Source organism: Glossina fuscipes, unplaced genomic scaffold (genome assembly GCF_014805625.2).
Source record: "Glossina fuscipes isolate IAEA_lab_2018 unplaced genomic scaffold, Yale_Gfus_2 1, whole genome shotgun sequence".
NCBI classification, from domain to species: Eukaryota; Metazoa; Arthropoda; class Insecta; order Diptera; family Glossinidae; genus Glossina; species Glossina fuscipes.
In genome coordinates, this window is record NW_023998415.1 from 12,435,815 (window position 1) to 12,450,513 (window position 14,699).

The 14,699-nt window shown below is 32.2% G+C and overlaps 1 protein-coding gene across 10 annotated transcripts in view; it reads right to left on the bottom strand.

Moving 5' to 3' along the window:
* Positions 1 to 14,699, bottom strand: part of LOC119631952 (whirlin) — a 100,059-nt gene that overhangs the window by 47,625 nt on the left and 37,735 nt on the right. For 5 of the 10 annotated variants that reach the window (XM_038024589.1, XM_038024586.1, XM_038024588.1 and 2 more), the window contains exons 4-9: positions 12,308 to 12,438; positions 9,051 to 9,343; positions 8,645 to 8,965; positions 8,312 to 8,483; positions 8,117 to 8,227; positions 7,990 to 8,019 (exon numbers count right to left, since the gene is read on the bottom strand). In XM_038024589.1, the coding sequence (XP_037880517.1) occupies positions 7,990 to 8,019; positions 8,117 to 8,227; positions 8,312 to 8,483; positions 8,645 to 8,965; positions 9,051 to 9,343; positions 12,308 to 12,438 (1,058 nt within the window). Of the gene's footprint in view, positions 1 to 50; positions 129 to 964; positions 1,434 to 1,766; positions 1,862 to 7,989; positions 8,020 to 8,116; positions 8,228 to 8,311; positions 8,484 to 8,644; positions 8,966 to 9,050; positions 9,344 to 12,307; positions 12,439 to 14,699 lie in introns of those variants that run through there. The other 5 variants (XM_038024587.1, XM_038024582.1, XM_038024583.1 and 2 more) reach the window with 2 other exon arrangements.

A 14,699-nucleotide genomic window follows, 5' to 3' on the forward strand; every position in this document is an offset into this window, starting at 1 on the left:
GAGTGAATGAGTGAGTGAGTGAGAGAGTAAAAGAAGAATCCCTTACTCACCACATCATGTTCGTATTCCGTGTGCGGTAATCGAGTTTCACTGCTTCTTCGTGACCTATGTTCATCATAGCCGTAGTCCTATCGAGGCATCCAATTTTTTTTTTTTTTTTTTTTTTTTTTTTTTTTTTTGGTTTAGTTTGATATTTTCATATTATATAAAAAAAATAAGCCAATGTATATATATAAATTAATAAATATAAAAATAAACAAAAAAAAAAAAAAAACGAAAAGTGTTTGATAAAATACAATAAAATTAATTTAAACAAAATTATTTACACAAAGTACGTAATTAATAAGAATTTGTACATAAAAACACGAATCATAGCCAATAAGTCAAAACAATGATCTCATTATAATTACAAGAATAAAAATTTTCGAAAACAGATATATCATACTTCAGAATATATCTCTACATATGTGAAGAGATTATAGTGCAGGGTCTCCATTGTAGGAGATAGTCTATTTAAACCTGACTTTTACACACGCACACATACACATTTCAACCCTATGACCGTGTTTGTCTGATTTGAATAGTGTCAAGAATGCGAATGTCAATTTTTTATGTTGATCTCTGAAAATGACAACACTCGAGTGATCGATTTTTATTTCTAATTTTTTGTTTTCCCCTTCTTTTGCATTTTTTTAAAATTTTTTTTTTTTTTTTTGTAAATAAAAGCGCAATAAAAAAATGATGTATGAAGAATGTAAAAGGAATGTGAACAGAATTCGAAATTGAAATTTTGAATTTTGATATTTGAAAGTATCGCGTAAAAGAGAGAGGGTAAAGTGAGATCGGAAATAGAAAGTAGAGTGAGAAGCTTGGATTTGCTTATTATTTGTATTGTGTGTTACTTATATACAACGTATATAAGAAGATAAAGTAGAAGTTTTATATATATTTATATACATATATAGGTAAGTGTATACACATACGTACATTACATACATATGAATGCATATATGATCATCACCTGATGTTGATTGTCAGTTTGCAATATTTTGTTTTGATTTGTTCCCATTACTTGAGGCTGTATACAGCTATCGGTATAAATATACTGCTTGAGGGGCGTATTATGAGTGGTACTGCTAAACGTTGGTCCCATGAATTTGGCATTTGATGAGTTTCCTCTGCCTAGGTGTCGCAATGAGGCATGATGACTGTTAAATTCGACACGAGGATGCAATAGCCCTGACCCGGATGAGTATGCGGATGAGTTCTGAGGTTGAGATTGTTGAAATGGTAGTTGTGGCTGTGAGATATGATAGTGTTGTTGTTGTTGTTGTTGTTGTTGTTGTTGCTGTTGTTGTTGTTGTTGTTGTTGTTTTGAACGATGCAAAACAGGTCCCGCTGACATGGGGCGATAGGGCAATTGTTGTATCGTTCTAAACATAATTTAAATGTTATTTATGTTTTGAAAATTTAATCGGTTTCAATTTTAAAATGCGGCATTTTTTTTTTTAATTTGAGGGGAATAAATAACAATGGCGTAGGAAAGAAAGCGTGAAGAAAAGGTGTTTGAGAGGTACAGAGAGAGAGAGAGAGAGAGAGAGAGAGAGAGAGATAGAGAGAAAGAAGCAGAGAGAGAGAGAATAAGAGAAAGAAGCAGAGAGAGAGAGAATGAGAGAAAGAAAGAAAGAGAGAGATAGAGAGAAGGAGAAAGACGGAGAGAGACGGAGAGAGATAGAGAGAGAGCGAGAAAGTGGTGGTAATAATACCGATCTTTATTATCCGTCATAGTCATGCCCAGCCCCGAATCTGAAGAAGGACTTCTTCCGGTAGCAGCGCTTACTTCCAAATCGACATCGGTCACCTACATATATAACACACAGCATTTGTTTTATATAAAAAAACTCGTTTACCATCCAGAGGCTTAACTTTTTAATTATTTATAAATTATTTTATTCATTTAGAATGCATTAATGCTTGACTAGTGTGGTGTGCTCTTAGCAATATTGCAAACTGCTTTTGCTTTAAATTTCAATTTAATTAAATATGTATCGGTTTGTTTGCTTTTTTTTTTTTTTTTTTTTTTTAAATATTTTTAGTGCTAGTAACAATAATCTTCGATAAAATTTGTTATACTATTTCTGCACCGTGTTGTCTTATGCGAGTATTAAACACGCTTTAATAAGTGAGAGATTGGTGGTGAATAGTTATTTAATTAAGGGTGATTTTATATAGTTTTCAACTAAGTGGTGAAAATGTTGTGTTTCTGGGTTACTCGTATACAAAAATTGTCAATAACTAAAAATTTTCTATTTATTTATTGTTTCGATAAACTTTACTTTCAAAATGCAAATAACATTTGATTTTAAATTAATTAGTGCTTGTAGAGCGCGATTGATTTATTTTCCGCACTGAATGTGTTATTCAGAAAAAAAATATATATATCGTATTTTGGAAAATAATAAACGCAAAAAATATTCCAAACGCAATCGAAATCCCTATTATTCAAAACTATATGTTCTTTCAGCTTTTTAAAAGGTCCGTTTCTCATGTTGCGACCATCGTCGCGATAAAGATTTATCATATAAATATATATAACATATAATATCCCATTATGACGTTTGGATTCTCATCATCTAACGCAAGCGTATAAAAATTGATTTTTTGATAAATTTTTACAAAAAAAAAAAAAAAAAAAACAAAGATATCCCTGATGTTAGAGGTTGAAAATAATTGAATTAGAGGTGGTTTGGGTTTCTGAGCTCACTTTAGCATGTTCCGAAATCAAATAAATTTTTGCAAGAAATTATCAGACGCGCGCGATTAAACGCATGGTTAGCCCGAGGGACGTAAACAAAGCGACTTAGAATTCTAACGCTCATCAAGTCCTTATCTATATTGTCTCCAGTATGCATTAAAAGTGAAATGAAAAAAATTTTCTATTCGTCATCATTCTGAGAGCGAAATAAACTGATGGATTAACTAATTACTTTTTTTTTAGCCTCTTTATTATTAAATTCGCATTTTGGCTCAGCGGAAACATTTGAAAAAATATTTAATTATTTCGGTTTAAAAAATTTGCTCGTAATCGTTATATCTATTAATGTTATAAAGTTCATAAATATTTGATGAGCCCAAGATCCGCCCGTCTCCAAGACTTGTGCCCTAAACATTGAATTAAATAGTCGACAGTTATTACATGTGTTTTTAGGGGTGCAGGCCATGTTTGAGAAAGGGTCCTTAAACCTACTGTCTCCTATTGATTTAAGAGTAAGTACAGATACTTATCAAATCCATGTCATTTTTGCACATATAAAGTGGTTTCCGGCCCGACAACTGAGACGCCCATAACTAACAAAAACGTTTGCAAGTTTTCACATACTCGCTTTAGGTGGTGAACTACCAAACTTCAAGGACATATAATTTCTTTACTCTTCTGCTTATAACTTTCTCAGGTTCATATATATCAACAATGCCGTTTGTAAGCCTAGGACACTGAAGAACCCGAAACTGTGAATATGTTTTACCCATCAGAAGCAATGTAATGAGAAAGCTCAGTATTGCATAAAAACTTGCATGGGAGACTCTATACAGATTTGTTTTTATACCCTACATAGTATATGTGGAACAAGGACGTATTACGTTTGTGCAGATGCATGCAATACCGATAAGAACTCGGGATAGATTCACCTCTTATTATACATTGCGCAGTCCATCTGTTCTTGTTTCCTTGTGTTCAGTTCGCAATTTTTGAAATGTGTTGACGCAATGACAAGCGCTAGTGCAAATGTTTCCACTTCCAGCACCTTCCATATACCACTTTATTTTGTCAAATAATCAAATGGTGTTAAATAAAGTGGTGCAGGATATTTAATTGTGAACAGCGCTCCACTATAATGTTTTTACTCGTTTTCCTAACAGCGCCACATAGTGGCATCAATTTAACTACGCCCTTCTGTCTGTATTTGAAAGCTGTGTACGAAAAAATCTATTACTACAAAGTCAGTCCTTGTCTCACGCTTCGAAACGTTGAAGGCTAGTTATAACTATCCATAAGTCCATTCAATGTTATGTACATTTTTGCCTTTTTTTCCTAGCATACACTGTTAAATATGTAGAGCTCTTAATTTACTTGATGCGTTAGGCTCGGCTTTTGAGTTGTTTTGCAAGCAAATTTCCGTGCAAAGTAATTAATGTAAGTCCAATCAAGATTTCTCTCGAAAGTACAAAGACAATGCATTTAAATAATGGAGATTATGTATGTACGTATGCATTATAAATATATGTATGAAGTATTGCGAAGATTTCCAAAAAAATATCATTTAAAATAAATGCTACATACGATATATGCGATACGGATACGTGGATGTTTATCGAGCGAATAGATCTTCGTTTTTCTTTGCAATGAAGATGTATCCGTGCCTAAATTTATGATGGGCATCATCAAAATTGGGCCCAAGTCAAATTTAATTACGCTTCTTTTTTTTCTTTCTGTATATTTTAATTTCTGCATTTATTTCTGTAATCGTAACAGTAGTAGTTTCCGGCTTGTGTATTTAATGTTTGCGTGGAATATCCTCTAGTTCCTGATTTGGCAATAATAATTAAGATGTTTAATGATCTACGACAATTGTAGCGAAAAGGCGCCACAGTCCTATCCGTATGATAAGAAAATTTGCAGCACATCACAACTTGGATCAAATTTGTATTTTAGAGAGCATGAAAGGGACTTGTTTTGTTTAATGAATTGAATGAGTTGTGATTAATTTAATGACATATTAAAGAGTGCTGGTGGGCGCTAATGATATAAAGACTGTTACTTTTAAGCTTGCTACGCTTTTTATAAATAAACTATTAAGCGAAAGAATGTAAATAACTATTGATTAGCTTCATTTAATATCTCTTCATATCATTACATAAGTAACTCTTTGGGAAGAGTTTAACTAAATCGTCAAAATGAACGATTAAAAGATCAATATGTTTTATCAACAATAAAAAAAAAAACGTATTGCGCTTGTCCTACGAATAAATAAAAACAAACTTTAGAAAAGGTTCGCGTCATTTGACAACGTTAGGCAATGTATGTAATATGGGAAACACTTTTAAGAAAGACCCATATTTTCAAATGTACAAATGATACCGTCCGATACTGGCCAATGAAAATATGCTTACATTATAATCATATCGTTTTAAGAACGCATTATTTGATAAATATTTCCCATATAATCTCACAATAGCGCAATAAACGAGATAAACAAGTGTCGACCAATATGGTTAAATTAATCCAGCGACCCCTCTTACTACATATATATATATATATATATATTTAAAACTTCGGGACCATTTATCTAACATGGCAAGAAATATTTATCCCTTAACACAAAGTATATAATTTCAATGCAGACTATGTCGTGCTTACGACTAACTTATTAAGTGATGAATTATTTTCTAAATGTGAACTCAAAACTTATGTCGCAGCGTCATAATTGATTTATTTCATAGATGTAATCGTTTTCTAGTTTCATTATTTTTGAGCGTACGACAACTGTCGATTTCGCAAAATTTCGTAAAGGACAACGTTACTCCACTTTGTATTAATAATGGTCATCTAGTCTAGTATAATATCTATCCAAGTACGAGAAACACTTGCTAATTGTCAGATATTTTAATGTCTGTCTAATATCTATTTAAGCTTTTAAGCAGAAGTAGGAAAATTATATTCCAATTGTAATCGGATTTTTTATACCCTTCACCGTTAACCTCTAAAAAAACTCTGAAAAAAATGAAAAGAACTAAATTTTCATACTCTATAACGTTGGGTGAGCGCGGCAGACTCTTCCTATTTTCAGAATATGTTTCGATCAAAAAGCACTTTTTCTTGCATAGGCGCGGTGGGCGTGTCCTTTAATCGGGTTCGGTTTGTATACTACATAATTGGACAGACGGACAGATGCTCAGGCAAAAAGACGAACATCATTAGGCGTATTCCGAAGCTGAAATTGGTCAAGAACATATATATATATATATATACTAATGGGTTTTTGAAGCTTGTTTCTGGGCGTTATGAAGGTATTAAAAAAAAAAAAAAAACAAAATTAAATTTCGATCGACTAAAATATTTGATAGGCATAGTCAATTTTTCTAATTTTTGTCCAGGTACTACATCATCGCTCACAGAATATGCATTCAAATTGTGGCAGAATTATCAACTGTAGTATATTAGTTGGGAGCAAAAGCGTGATCTTTTGTTCTTTTTGAAATACGTAGGTGTTCTCAGTTCATGTAACACTGTAGCCGTGTCCTTCAAACGATTTGGCCTCGTCTACCCTACCATCCTGCGCGCAAGAGCTTCCAATTTATCTGTCAAATTTGCTTAAATCGATTTGGGGTCGAATGGGGGTCACTGCCAAATTCCATTCTAGGCGCCGCAAACGATTTGACAATATGAATAGACCCCTTAGTGTTCAGTGATGGGGATAAAAATGTCATTTCATTTGCATTTCTATTAAGATAAAGCATGAACTTAAGCAATATCTTTGGGAGTTTTACGTCCCGTCCCATTTCTAAACCGACTGATATTCCGATAGAAGCAAGCTATTTTTCTCGCGTATTGTTTGACTCGTTTTCTCCGAGTAGCTTGTAAAAATTTAATGCTACACACAATTGAAAAATATATTTAAGTTGATTATTTTCCAAAATTTTTCAAATATTTTTTTCTGTATCAGAATATTATTCAAATATCTATCGATATTCGATATCGAGAAAATTAAATATTTCTTTTAATTTTCTTTTATAAAATGAATCGACTGAATTAGAAAAATTGACATTCGGCTTAATAAATTAATATACCTACATATGTATTTACTTCGATTTAACGTAAGGGAAATAAACTGAAATTTTCTCTACAAAATAGGAAAATAAAAAATTCTTCATGAAAAGTTTTATAATTACTTTGCAACTTTATTTCGAATAATAATTATTTAGCGACACACAGAGAACACAAATAAAGGGTTAAGTCATTTCTTAGTTTCTTGTAGCGTTGTTTGTGAAGGATAGATAACATGCAACAAAATATATCTATATATGTATGTATGCATTTCCTATATATATATATATATAGATAGATCTATTATATTAGTTAGTTAGTTATATTTAATTATGTTTCTAAATATGTCAAAACTTTTTAAACTCGTTGCTTACAGTGTACCTTTATGTTTTAACGTGTTGTCATTCATGTGAGTGTAGTGCGTGTGTGAGTTTATCGTTTTCTTAAGTATTTCGAGTTTCAAATTAATTATTGTCTCTTCATTTTTCATTATTTATTGCGAAATGTTGTGATTACCATTCATTGCTTTTTCTAGTTTTTTTTTTTTTTTTTGTTTAATTTTTATGGCTTTGCTGGTGTTTGTTTTTTGTTTTTTAAGTATATATATATATATATACTTATTTTTTTTTTATTTTATTTCTTTAATTTATAGTTATGCCAATGAAAGAATTTAGAAGAAGAAGAACACCACCACAACAACAACAACAACGACAACAATAATAATAATAATAATAATAATAATAACAACGACAACGACAACAACACAAACGACTTTACTAACAACAACTTTTACATACAGCAACCAATCATGATACACTCACTCTCTTAATAACAAAAGTAATTTTAAAAAATTAAGAATTTGTTTTCAATATTTATATCAATTATAATTTAAAGTAGTTAAATTAAAAGAAAAAAGTGTACGAATTTTTTTTTTTTGCTCTAAAAACAACACATACAAATACATTGAACATGCGATTTTTTGTTTTTATTTTCTTTGCTTTTCTTTTCTCTTTTTTTTTTTTTTTCTTTGTTCGATGACTTTGTTTTCTTTTTGATATTAGTTTATAATAAAATTCATAGACAGTACGAGTGTACGCACATACATATAATAATTAATAGTAGTAAATAGTGTCAGTGTCGTAGAGTAAATCTTCTAAAAAGCTTACCGGCAAATCACGTACGTTCTCTCCTTTACGCTAAAATGGTAAAAAAGAAGAAGACAAACCGTTTCGGCAAATGTGTAGAAATTCGTTAAAAGCTTTTACTTCTCAATTCAAATATATTTCAACTTACCCGCACTCTTTCGCTACCGTAAGGATCACGTTCTCTTCTATAAACTAGCTCATCATAACGGGTGCGATCTTCCGGAAATATGAGTTCACGTATTTCCGTTACCAGCGTATGCTAAATAATATCAAATCAATTTTATTTTATTTTTTTTTAATTCTCAAACAATACTCATTGAGAAAGAGCGTAATGTATCTTTACCTTTTCGTATGTATCTAGCATTTCAAGTAAGACGGCTACAAAGGCATCTATGGTCATTGCTTTCGCACTATATTCAGCTATGTAATACGAAAGACTTGCGAAATGATGTCGAGGCAAAAGTGAACGAGCTTTCTCCTCAACCATGGCCGTAATTTGACCTTTTCGACGAGCTCTATAAATTAAATATAAAAGAAAGGCGTAAATATACTTAAATTAATGAAAAAGTCTTATAACACTATGCCAAATAAACGAGCCACCTCGAAAAACGAGAAAAATTGCTGACTGCCATAACATATATTTTGCTATCTAATCTTGATTTTATTTATTTCTTACCTTGTCCCCGTTGGACTATAAGCATCCCAAGGCTCTATTTCAATGGAGGTGCAGGAATGCGGCACTTTGCCAACGTCGCGTATGAGCAATGACATACGCTTATGATACTTTAACTGGCTGACCGCCTCATCATGAGTTACATCCTGAAATGATTGGCCGTTGACTTCTAATATTTCATCACCCACCATTAACCCAGCACGGTCCGCTACACTTTCCTTATCTACACCGGTAACAAATATGCCCAAACCATATTCAACGCCACCGCGTATCATTAATCCTAACGATTGTCCGGGCTCTATTAGCAATTCGACACGTCTTATTCTGCAATTAGTTCAGAATCAAATTAATTGATAAATGTATCAACTTTTTTTTTTTTTTTTTTTGTATTCCTTGTATTAATGCTTACCTATCGCGACGGTCGGATCTGCGACCGCCGTATTCCATAGGCGGTGAGGCGGGTCTACCATGACGATCCATCCAGGAACATGTTTGACGAAATGGTAAGGTCCCTGTACTCCCTATGCTAGTACCTACTGGTAATGCCGTTTGTGTTTGGGACAGCAGGGGAACCATAGATGCATACATCGGATCTCTAGAGGGTGGACCGAAGCCATGCAAAGGCGCTGTCGTACTCAGTATGGGTGGTGAACGTACCGTCATACTGATTTGACGTGATGATTTCAGTATCTGCACACATCTCTGCGTTAAGAAAAAATATGGCAATAGAAGAAAGAAGAGAGGAGAAGAAGCAGACATACCAAGAAATTAAGTGTTAAAAAAAAAAAAATAATAAACAAAATAAATAAATAAAACAAAATTTAATGAAAGAATAAACCTGAAGTAAAAAAATTTTTAATTTTAATAATTTATTAAGAAATACTGAAAAAATACTAATAAAATAAAAACGAAACGAAATAAGAAAAAAAGATTTTTATGACACAATATATATATATTTATATATATATATATATATATATATATATATGTATTACATAACAAGCCCAGACATTAATCATTTATCATGTAAGTGACGCCGATTATCTATTATAATATTTTAAAGATTCATTAGGTTTGAGGTGCAACACGGATATTTCCTGGAAATACTATAGACATCGAAAACTGTACGAAGTTAAACTTAATTCACATATTACCCACTCATCCATTTTTTTTTTTTTTTTTTTTTTGTTTCCTCAGTGTTGCATGACGCATGGAAACTCTTTCATTATTATGGTAAACAGCATCTATTATTTTCTTCTAACATTATTTTGTTATTTGACATTATGACGCTACTTTGCACAAAACTTTTCTTAAAGGGAAGATGATTTCAAATGAAATTTAAAAATGCTTTGTTTTCGAATAATTTCAAAATAATTCGGCACGAAATGGATTAAAGAACATAAATTCTTTAAATTATAGGTTATAGCGAAATAACAACATCTATACCTTACAGTCTCAAAATCGACAAAATTGAGTTAATTATTTCGACACATAAAGAGACCGAAAACCAAACCTAGATTGCTTGAATTCATTGGCTGATTTTATCAATAATAACGTGAAATGTTCAAAGCATTTGCTTTCTCCGCGGGTCGGGATGGCAAGGTTAGTTTTGTTACATCGTGCATCCATTAGTCTGCTACCGCTTTCAGAATTCCGTCTGGCCCTTTCGTCTTAGTTCTCCTTGAATGAACTCTGTGTTATGTTCTCTTAGATTACCTATTGAACCTTAAAAAAAACCTTTCAAAGGCAATGAAAGCCTATCAAAGTGCAAATTCGTCCCTTGTTTTAGTCTCATACTTGGTCATAAGCTATATTATGGAAATATCAGCCAAAGACAGGGAGGTAAATTAAATTCAAAATTTCAATTAGCTAACTTCGAGCAGAATAAAAAAGGCTAGTAGGAGCAGTTAGTGATAGTAGGGAAGGCAACCGATTGACTGTAGGTAAAAAACCATTGAAATAATCTGTAAAGGGAATTCGTTCATACTCCCTTCACTTCTCATACTTTTACGGATCATGGATGTACACATCCACCATTCTTCTGAAACATGTGATCTTCTAGTATGGCTTTTATTTCCTCCAGATTTTCCAAGATGCGGTTTTCGATTTTTATCTACGCCTTTTGGCTTGGAGGCCCTGAAGCGCATACATCAAAAGGCTCAGATTCTTAGGGGCGACAAAAGCGTATCCAAAAATCTCGATATCCTTGAACACCGGCGTAATGTGGAGTTGCGCAGTATTGCGCCTGTGTACGAGTATGTCTAGAGTAAGTGCAAGAGATAAAAGCGATTTGTCCATCAATTAATTAGATTTTTAGCAGGACTCTACATGGCTTTCTCTCCTTCCAGAGTCACTTGTATGCCGCACAACACACTACCGCGACTTGTCGCTCTTTACTATACCATTTTCAAGTCGAAAGCCCACAAACATTAATCCCTTTCTCTACACGTACCCTCTCTCTCTCTCTCTCTCTCTCTCTCTCTTCCTATAACCCTTCCTGATCACCACCCTGTCCACATGTTTACGGCACATTCCCTGGGTGGGCTGGGTTCATACAAAAAAAAAAAAAAGTTACCTTAGCTCAAGGAGAGCCGCAAACACCCTATTAGAAGAGGATGATAATTTAACCTATACCTTTATTACAATGCACAGAAATTATCTAAGATAAATTTACTTTTTGCATCTCTCAAATATAGCGTTCAGCATATAACTTGAAGTTGTTTTGAAGTCCTGGTTATTGTGAAATTTTGGTTATTTATATCTAATTAATATATGTTATTTATATAATGTTTAATTTGCAAAAATGAAAGCAAAAAAAAAAAAAATGATTAAAGAAATAGGAAAAGCAAAATGTTAACACATCAATCAATATGAAAACTAGTAAAATAAGTTGGAAATGCTATCAGAAAATAGATAAAAGTTTAAAGTGAAGAATATAACTTAATTGAGATATCAGATCTATTGCCAATTTTTTCTCAAAGTGCATTAGTGTTTTACCAATCGATACGTAGACTTAAAATAATTTATTTTCAAAAAAAAAAAATGTTCATCGCATCTCAAAAATTAAAATCGAAAATAATTTGGAAAGCTAACTCAGTCCGGATTGCAAAAAAAGATCGATTGATTATATCTAAAACTAAAGTGCACATAGCATTGCCAGCGAATAAATAATTCACGTTACTGTGGCGCTATCAAATTTTTTAAACGCTGCAGGTCATCAATCAGAAGCATATTATCATAGTTAACTTGTTTTTTTATTTTTTTTTTATTTTTTACTTTTTGCAAATTTGCGCGAATTTTTCATAAATCATAATAGCCCCTATATCCGGAATTTACTTACGAACAGGCGATGTTCTATGATTTCAATTGTGATATCACGATTTATTTAACATTAAATTGATTTAACTTCGAAAATAGCGCACACATTAACAGACGTCTTTTTTTTTTTTTTTTTGTAAAACTTTGCTTTTTGTTTTTCTCCAGTGTGCACTTCAATTATATATTTGGGGTCATTACGTTTGCAATGTTTGCTTATACTTTTTTTTTCTTCTTGTTCTTCTTCTTTATTTTTTGCTCTTTGATAATTTAAGTGCATTAAATTACGATTTTTATGTAAAAGATTAATTAAATTTTTAAAATAGTTTAATATAAGGGAAAATGACTTACTTTTAACGCCTCCTCGTGATTGATTGAAGTGAACGGTGTGCCATTCACTTCTAGGATTGTATCACCGGGACGCAAACCAGCACGTTCCGCTATAGAGTTTTCCTCAATGCGGGATATATACACACCCAATCCTAATATCGATATATATATAGATAAGAAAGAAGACAAGCTTTAAATTACAATTATTTAAGTATGTATGTATGCAATAAAATCAGGACATGTTATTAAGAGGAATGGGCTAATATATGACTTAAATTAATCGGATATATCTCAAATGGAGGCCATTATTGGGGTGATTTTTATGATCATCTGAGTCATGGATTTCAGGATGTATCTTTATCGATCGCAACTTATAGAAACTTATAGAAAAATATAAAAAGAAACATGGCCGTACATTCCAAGGTTATCTCAATTTCTTCCATAATGTTGATGCCCACCTAATCGAAGCACGGCCATCTTTCAACTTCGTGTTCTCAATCGATCAAGAAATGTTTGTGCGAAATCTTAGTTGCCTATCTTTAATTCTCTGAAAGTAGCTCAGTTCAGACAGACTTCAGAAAAGTTATAAGTCAAAACCACTTATAATAACAATGGAAACGAGTTTATGTTATCAATACCTTTGAAACTAGACCATGTAGAGACAATTGATTGTGGGTATTTAAAGGCCTTTTCAAAACTCATTAAAAAATTCTGGTATGTCAACTTTTTTTTTTTTTTTTGTGGGTTCAAGAGGTATTAAAGGTAAGATTGAACCACGCGATAGCTGTGATATTAATGATCCAAAAGATAAATTAAGTAAATGAAAAATGATATTTATCTCAGGGCTGATCATCATTTGACATACACAATATTTAAACATACAATATTTAAACTTTAAACATGAGTATACACTATGTGGGCCATATGTTGGGGGGTTTTGTATCCTAAACTAGCTTGAGATCGAGTTTTTGGGAAAAAAATGACAAATCGCTGGTTTCTTCCTTTATTGTAAGCAAATCAAAGGACTGCAAAGTAAAAGAAAACAATTTATTTTCAGCTTGATTCGAATCTTTGATATTCCGTTGCTCGCACTCTAAGTATGTGTGCATGTATGCAAAAAAAAAAAAAAAATTATGTTAAGTTAAGATTTAATTCATGGACTGAAACGAAACTTCTACTTTCTACTTGAATTTTTCCAACAGCAGGACGCATAGAACGATATCGATATATCGATTCCGAATCGGAAGTTGTAATACGCAAAGCACCTACTGTTACTGGTTTTTGATTACAAATATATCTCAGAGTCTCTGAGTGTATTGCACACTTTTCGGATAATTAGTCGCATGTAAAATGTGCTGAACTTTGCAATCCATTTCATGAAGCTTCTTAGCCTCTTTCTATTAACGACAGAGTGCGCTTTTTTGCAAATTCAATCTGTTATTGGAAACAGACAACAAACAGATTCATGTATGAACGGAGAAAGCATAGAAATGCCAGCAAAAAGACAAGAATACGTAAACCTGATTTACAAAGCCTTCAATGCTTGCTGCCAATTATTGCGATCAGATGAAGAAATCTACTCTTTCGTCACATTGGAATCGTGATTTCAAAATTTTGATAGGCAAACATAACTTTCTTAATTACTTTTTAATTCTTACACGGATCAAGATATATATGCGTATAATTTGAAGTTCATTTTAAGACGAAGAGTTTACAATCGATCGATAATAAGAATAGCACTAGAAGAACGAGCACAAAATCTTTGTGGATTAGTCTTAAAGTAAATGGTAGAAATTTGAGGCATCTACAAATTGGCCAAAAAGAATCCACGTAATTGTGAAAGAATGTGTTAATCATATTTGATTAAGCGAAAAAAGTAATGAAAAAGAAAGTTTACATGATACGTATATTTTAATGAAAAAATAGAGAGCTCTATGGGCAATAGAACACAAAAGCTTTACCGTATTATTACTTACGGAAATAGAGCAGCAAAATGCTCATCGTTTGGATTCAATGTATACAGTTATTAAAAAGGAGCAAAATTAATAATAGCATTAATACTTGTGACGATAGTGCTAGAGCACAAAATCCATTGGAAACAGAAGTTGAATTATAATGTAAAATAAGTTTTAGAAGATTACTAAAACGATCGTCATATATAAACATTTAGCCACACTTCTATTATTAATGTCTCATCTGTATGTACGTAGTACATATGAGTAACAAATATATATGCAATTATTAATGTGTTTACATATCGTTAGGTTCTTTGTTGTCCTTAAAATAGAAAAATTATTGATTTTATTGCGCTTTGAAATTTTTGCTTTAGCTTAGTTAAGAAAGCGAGAAGAGTGGGGGGGGGGGGGGGGGGAGGAAAAAAAAAAGATAAATTATTAAAAAGTAAAAAATAAAA